The sequence below is a fragment of the Otolemur garnettii genome, unplaced genomic scaffold (assembly GCF_000181295.1).
Source record: "Otolemur garnettii isolate 467f Iridium unplaced genomic scaffold, OtoGar3 scaffold00156, whole genome shotgun sequence".
NCBI lineage: Eukaryota > Metazoa > Chordata > Mammalia > Primates > Galagidae > Otolemur > Otolemur garnettii.
Window position 1 is genome coordinate 4,056,511 of NW_003852551.1, and position 6,777 is coordinate 4,063,287.

At 46.5% G+C, this 6,777-nt stretch overlaps 1 protein-coding gene across 1 annotated transcript in view; it reads left to right on the forward strand.

Annotated features, from left to right (window-relative positions):
- The window catches only part of XKR8 (XK related 8), a 5,855-nt gene extending 4,186 nt beyond the window's left edge, over positions 1–1,669 (forward strand). Inside the window, exon 3 of the mRNA XM_003799861.3 lies at positions 120–1,669. Coding sequence (XP_003799909.1) covers positions 120–829 — 710 coding nt within the window. The 3' untranslated portion in view covers positions 830–1,669. The remainder of the gene's footprint in view (positions 1–119) is intronic.
- Positions 1,670–6,777: the final 5,108 nt, after the last annotated feature.

Here is a 6,777-nt window from a genome sequence, read left to right on the forward strand (position 1 = left end):
GTTGTTTGGCGGGTCCGGGCTGGGGATTCGAACCCGCCACCTTAGGTGTACGTGGCTGGCGCCTTAGCTGGTTGAGCTATAGGCGCTGAGCCGTCTCATCTGTTTCTTACTCTTTGCAGGGGTTGGCATCTGCACGTCCTTTGCCGGCATCTCATGGGCACTGCTGGACTACCACCGGGCTTTGCGCACCTGCCTCCCATCCAAGCCCCGCCTGGGCCTGGGCTCCTCTGTGATCTTCTTCCTTTGGAACCTGTTGCTGCTGTGGCCCCGAGTCCTGGCTGTGGCCCTGTTCTCAGCCCTCTTCCCCCACTACGTGGCTCTGCACTTCCTGGGCCTGTGGCTGGTGCTGCTGCTCTGGGTCTGGCTTCAGGGCACAGACTTCATGCCAGACCCTGTCTCCGAATGGCTGTATCGGGCGACAGTGGCCACAATCCTCTATTTCTCCTGGTTCAACGTAGCTGAGGGCCGCACTCGAGGCCGGGCCACCATCCACCTGGCATTCCTCTTGAGTGACAGCATTCTCCTGGTGGCCACTGGGATGACTCATAGCACCTGGCTACCCAGGAGGGCTGCCCTGAAGATATGGCTGCCTGTGGGGGGCATCTGCTTCCTTTTGGGTCTGGCTTTGCGTCTTATCTACTACGGCTGGCTGCACCCTAGCTGTCGCTGGGAGCCTGACCGGGTAGATGGGACCCGGACTCTTCTTTCCCCGGAGGAATGTCAGCTGCCTCAGAACAAGCGCGTGGCTGGGTTGGCTCACACCTTCTTTCCCAAGGCTAAGGATGCAGCTGATTTGCCAGTGAAGGGAGAAGTGAACGGGGTTCTTTGAGACAGGGTATGACCCTGCTAGGGGACACGGACAGTAACTCAACCAGTAGAAGGCAGAAAAGATAAGCTAATTATGCTGCTCTGGGCCTTGACCTGCTCAACAAAGTGGGATGCCCACTCTGTGCCAGGGACTGGAGACAGGATTTAGTAAGGCAGAGGTCTCTTTCAAGGCGTGCACAGTGTGACCAAGATGAGCAGGCTAGGTCCTGGAGGGTCAAGGGCCCCAGTTATGTAATGTTTAGGACACTTGAAGAGGAAAGAAGAGACAACCCTCTTCTCTTCACCCCCTGTCAGTATAGCTGGTGACCCAGACCCTTTCTGGGATTGGCACCTCCCTGGTTACCTCTAAAATAACTGGTAGAGGTGCTGTGCCACCCCTGAGGGACCCAGGAGCCTCCAGAGGGCTATTCTCTAGAATTCTTCCTCCCCAGCCTACCCCATTCATTCAAATAAATATTTACTTAGCATTTTATGTGCCAGGAACAGCATTCTATCCCTGGAACCTGGAACAAGATCAGCTGCCATCCCTAGCTTTATCCTCTTTGTGCTCCATTCAGTCCTGGGTTGGATCTCAAAGGCTGGAAGCCAGGGAGGTGTACCTTTGGTGGCCTTGGTCTGCCCCTCCCGGGTCTCAGTGCAGTTGGTCTAGCTTCCACTCCTGTTCTCAAGGGGCCGTCTTCCAACCAAATGCCTTGTGACTCTGTGGACTGGGCCTTGCCCAGCCTATTGAGTATATTTTTTTTTATTCTTTAGCCAGTGTACCTCCTACCTCAGTGTGTGAGAGGAAGAAAGAGTGTGTGCATATATGTCTCTGTGAGGAGAGAGACATGTTGCTTTTGTTTAACAGTATTATTAAAACTTCATGAAACCTTCAGCCCAGTCTGTGTCATTAAACAACATCTCCTAGAGTTCAAAGTGTCCTGGGAAGAAGAGGTCAGGGACATGAAATCCACCTCAAAATTGGTAAAGGCCTCCAGGACAGTGAAAAAAGAACCAGCTTAGGTGCGACTTCTCAACCTTGCTTCCCAGGTCTCAGGAACTGGTGGGCCAGCACGAGATCAGCTTCAGGGTCTGGGATAAGATCTCAGATCTGGGCTGACTCTAAAGCACTGTTTTTCAACCTTTATCTCATGGGACATTTCAACTACAGTTAAGCTTCCACAGCACATTTACATTAGGTTGATCAAAGAAAGAGTAAAAAAGAAAAGAATATAATTACTGTGCATTGAATTTCTTTCAAAAATAATTTAATTAGCCAGGTGTGGTGGCTCATGCCTGTAATCCAAGCATTCTGGGAGGCCAAGGTGGGTGGATTGCTTGAGCTTAGGAGTTGGAGATCAGCCTGAGCAAGAGCAAGACCCCATCTCTACTAAAACTAGAATAACTGAGGCAGGAGGATCTCTTGAGCCCAAGAGTTGGAGGTTGCTATAAGCTATGACGCCACAGCACTCTACCCAGGGTGACAGTTTGAGACTGTCTCAAAAAAAATTTCTTTTTAATTAATCTTTAAAATTTTTCACAGTACACCTAAGATTGTCCTGTCATGGCACACCAGTTGAAAATCACTGATCTAGTGCATTCTTTTAACTACCAGCTTTGCTGCCAGGCCTGGTAGGAGTAGCTAGAAATACCTTTAGTACCAGCAAGTAATACAAGAGCCCAGGTGAAGAAAGTTCTTTCTGTGGCCTGGCTCAATGGCTCACACTTGTAATCCTAGCACTCTGGGAGACTAAGGAGAGAGGATTGCTTGAGCTCAGGAGTTTGAGACCAGCCTGAGCAAGAGCCAGACCTTGTCTCTACTAAAAACTAGCTGGGTGTTGTGGCAGGCACCTATAGTCATAGCTACTCAGGAGGCTGAGGCAGGAGGATCACTTGAATCTAAGAGTTTGAGGTTGCTGCGAGCTATGATGCCACAGCACTCTACCCAGGGTGACAGAGTGAAACTCTGCCTCAACAACAAAAAAGTCTTTTGGCTGGGAGCTCTGAGAGACTAAGTGATAAGGTGATTTATGGGACAAAGGCAGTGGTGCTGGGGAGGTGGACCCTTTTACTGTTTTGGGAGGTCTGTGGTTTGGACAATCAATAAAAAGAAAAAAGTCACTGGAGACAGAAGAAAAGGTTCTATCAGTCACCAGTGTGATGGGATCCAGGTTCATTTCAGGTCTATTATTCATTTATTCTAGTGGAGACACTAATAGGATTAAGTCAAAGGTGTAGTCTATCAGATAGCGTTAAGTGCTTAAAAAAAAAAGCTTGTAACTCCCACCCCCAACACAAATACTCTCTACCCCTTTATCGCCCTTGGTAGAGCGCTGTGACACCACAGCTCACAGCAACCCCCAGCTCCTGGGCTTAGGCGATTCTTTTGCCTCAGCCTCCCAAGCAGCTGGGATTACAGGTGCCTGCCACAATGCCCAGCTATTTTTTCATTGCAATTTGGCCAGGGCCGGGTTCAAACCCGCCACCCCCGGTATATGGGGCCAGCATCCTACCCACTGAGTCACAGGTGCCGCCTGGGAGTTACAACTTTAAAAATAGAACGGCCAGGGAAAGCCTCCCTAAGAAACTGATAAACCCTAAAGAAAAGAGAGGGATGGAGCCCTGTCAGCAGTGACTGTGTGATATGGCCTATAAACATTAAGAAAAGCAAAGACCAAAATCACTGGTTTGAATTATTGTGAGGGAAGCAGTGTTGCAAATGGAATTCCAGGCACTGATGGAGAGCTTGTGGGGAGCACTCTAGTGGCCTGGAGCTGAGGATGAGCCAGAGCTGAAAGGTGGGGGCAGGGAGAGGCTCAGGGAAAACGATGCTTGTAATTTTGACATATATGGCATATTACAGGCAGAAAGGATCTTGTAGATCATCCAATCTAGTAACTTCCAGACTTTTCAATATCATGGACCAGTAAAATGTTCCATGTGGTTACCAATTTAACAAAAAAAGCGGGCAGCGCCCATAGCTCAGTGTGTAGGGCGCCAGCCACGGAGGCTGGCAGGTTCAAATCCAGCCTGGGCCTGCTAACAAAAAAAGCCACTAGAAACTACCACCATCAGTTGGGTGCAGTCGCTCATGCCCCTAATCCCAGCACTTTGGGAGACTGAGGCAGGAGGATCACTTGAGGCCAGGAGTTTGAGACTCTTTCTCTACAAAAATTAGAAAAATTAGCCAGGCCCGGTGGAGTGTGCCTATAGTCCCCAGAGACTAAGTCAGGAGGCTCATTTGAGCCCAGGAGTTTGAGGGTGCTGTGAGGTATGATGAAGCCAATGTATTCTAGCCCAGACAACAGAGTGAAGACCCTGTCTCCATCAAGCAATAAAACCCCAAACAAACAAAAAACCAAAACTACCACCATCTTAACCTCATAAAAGAGAGGATATGGCAATCTCAGAACAAAGGACCAATTATTTAACTAAATACACTTAAATAAATATATACACACACACTGGAAATCATTTCTTCTCAATTCACAGGGAATGTCAAAGGTTGAGACCCAGAGAGGGCAGGCATGGCCCTTATAAATGCCTGGGCTTAGTGCCCAACCTTGCCTTGGACATAGGTCTTAAGGATGTCACTTCCCCTTCCCACCACAGTTCTTGTAATATGTGTGAGTAGGCTCAGGGACTGTTGCCATACATGCACGAACAGAAGACCCAGTGTTTCAGGCAATTCCCTGTTTTTCCTCTGATAAAATCTTTTTATTTTTTATTTCTTTTAGAGACAGAGTCTTACTCTGTCACCCTGGGTAGAGGGCCGTAGCATCACAACTCACTGCAACCTCCAGCTCTTGGGCTTAGGTGATTCTCTTGCCTTAGCCTCCCAAGTAGCTGGGGTAATATGCCCACCACAATGCCTCGGTAAATAAAATCTTTTTAAAAAGATGTATTTTTTTCTTTTGGATTAATACGAGGGTACATACAATTGGGTTACATTGTTTACATTCGTAAGGTGAAGTCTAAGTGGCAGTTGAGCCCTTCACCCAGAAGTATGTCATGTACACCTACAAGGTACCCATTAGGTGGGAACTTACCCAACCCTTCTTCTCCCTACTCCCCCCTTTTGAACTTATCTTTTTTTTCTTTTTTGTAGAGACAAGAGTCTTACTTTATTGCCCTTGGTAGAGTGCTGTGGCGTCACACAGTTCACAGCAACCTCCAACTCCTGGGCTTAGCCAGGCATCCTCAAACTATGGCCCGCGTGCCACATGCGGCCCGGCCTAGGACATTTATCCGGCCTGCAGGGTGTGTTTGCCGCAGCTGCCTGTCCTGCCTAGCAGCTGACTCCTCCTGGGGCCCACAGTCCGGCCCTCCAATGGTCTGAGGGACAGTGAACTGGCCCCCTGTTTAAAAAGTTTGAGGACCCCTAAGTGATTCTCTTGCCTTAGCCTCCAATTAGCTGGGACTACAGGCGCCTGCCACAATGCCCCTCTATCTTTTTAGGGGCTTGAATACACCACCCTCAGTATATGGGGCTGGCACCCTACTCACCGAGCCACGGGCACTACCCTGAACTTGTCTTTCTCTCGTGATGGCCTGTAGTTGCTCATCTATGAGTTTCAACACAGTATTGAATACAAAAGACATATTTCTTATTTTATTTTTGGCTAAGATTTCATCTAATGCTCTCTGGATGAAATTGTCAAATGATGGTAACATGTATGTAGTTAAATCCAAACAATAGTGTTGTCACTTGAAAAGCTGCAGAATTTAGCAGTCAATTCACTGGTGTATAAAATTTACAAATTCAACAACTTAAAGATGACAGTTGGGCAGCGCCTGTGGCTCAGTGAGTAGGGCGCTGGCCCCATATACCGAGGGTGGTGGGTTCAAGCCCGGCCCCGGCCAAACTGCAACAAAAAAATTGGCAGGCGTTGTGGCGGGTACCTATAGTCCCAGCTACTCAGGAGGCTGAAGCAAGAGAATTGCCTAAGCCCAAGAGCTGGAGGTTGCTGTGAGCTATGACGCCACAGCACTCTACCGAGGGCAACAAAATGAGACTCTATCGTGTTAAAAAAAAAAAAAAAGATGACAGTTGCAAATTTCTTGGAACTAGAAATTCCCCGTAACATTCCTGTCAGGAATTTTTTAATTGTAAGAAACTTGCTTTTGAAAAAGAAAAATCTTCCTAAATGCTAACGTTTTACCTACCACCAAAAGGTTTGTAGCAGAAATATGTATGTTATATTAAGTGTAGAGGGAGATGGAGATGTTTACTCCTTGGCTTGGAAATCAATGCCTCTAGTATCTTGCTTACAACTAAGTGAGGATATAGCAACTAACCGGTTTGCTTTCAGTAGTGTCATTCAAAATCTGTACCTAATGAAGAACAGATTTAATGACTAAAATAGAAGGCATACATTTCTGAGGAATTTGGGGAAAAATATATGATAGCCTGACGTGTATTGTACTTGAAGCTAGAACTGAATTCTAATTTTCTTCCTTGAACTAAATGGCAGAAAAGACTTTTTCTCTGTTGTCCAGGCTAGTGTAGGACAGCCAGACCCAAACTGAAAAGAAATGAAATGAGAAAAAGTGCTTGATACAACATGGAATCAGGCCAAATCAAACAACATTTGATACTAGTTCGTCAGTTTTATTGCTTCTGCAGTTTAAGCTCAGCACAGCAAGGTATTGAGATTTTTCTCTTTGGTAATTAAATTCCAGCACATTTGACAACAAATGAGATCATTCCAGTTCTAAACTTTAAAAAGCAATATATATTTGAGACAATTAAGAAATGCTTCCTTGCAAAATTATTTAAAAATAATATTTTCCCATGTGTATTTATACCAATTTTTTTTTTTAATTTTTACTTTTTTGGTGAAATAAATGACCTAGTTGTTGAAACAGTGACAAAATCTTTCCAGAATCTTTATGAAGCCCTAATTAGGATCCTACACAGGGATAAGCAACTGGGCTTATCCTATTCAGAAAACACACAGGATCAAACTG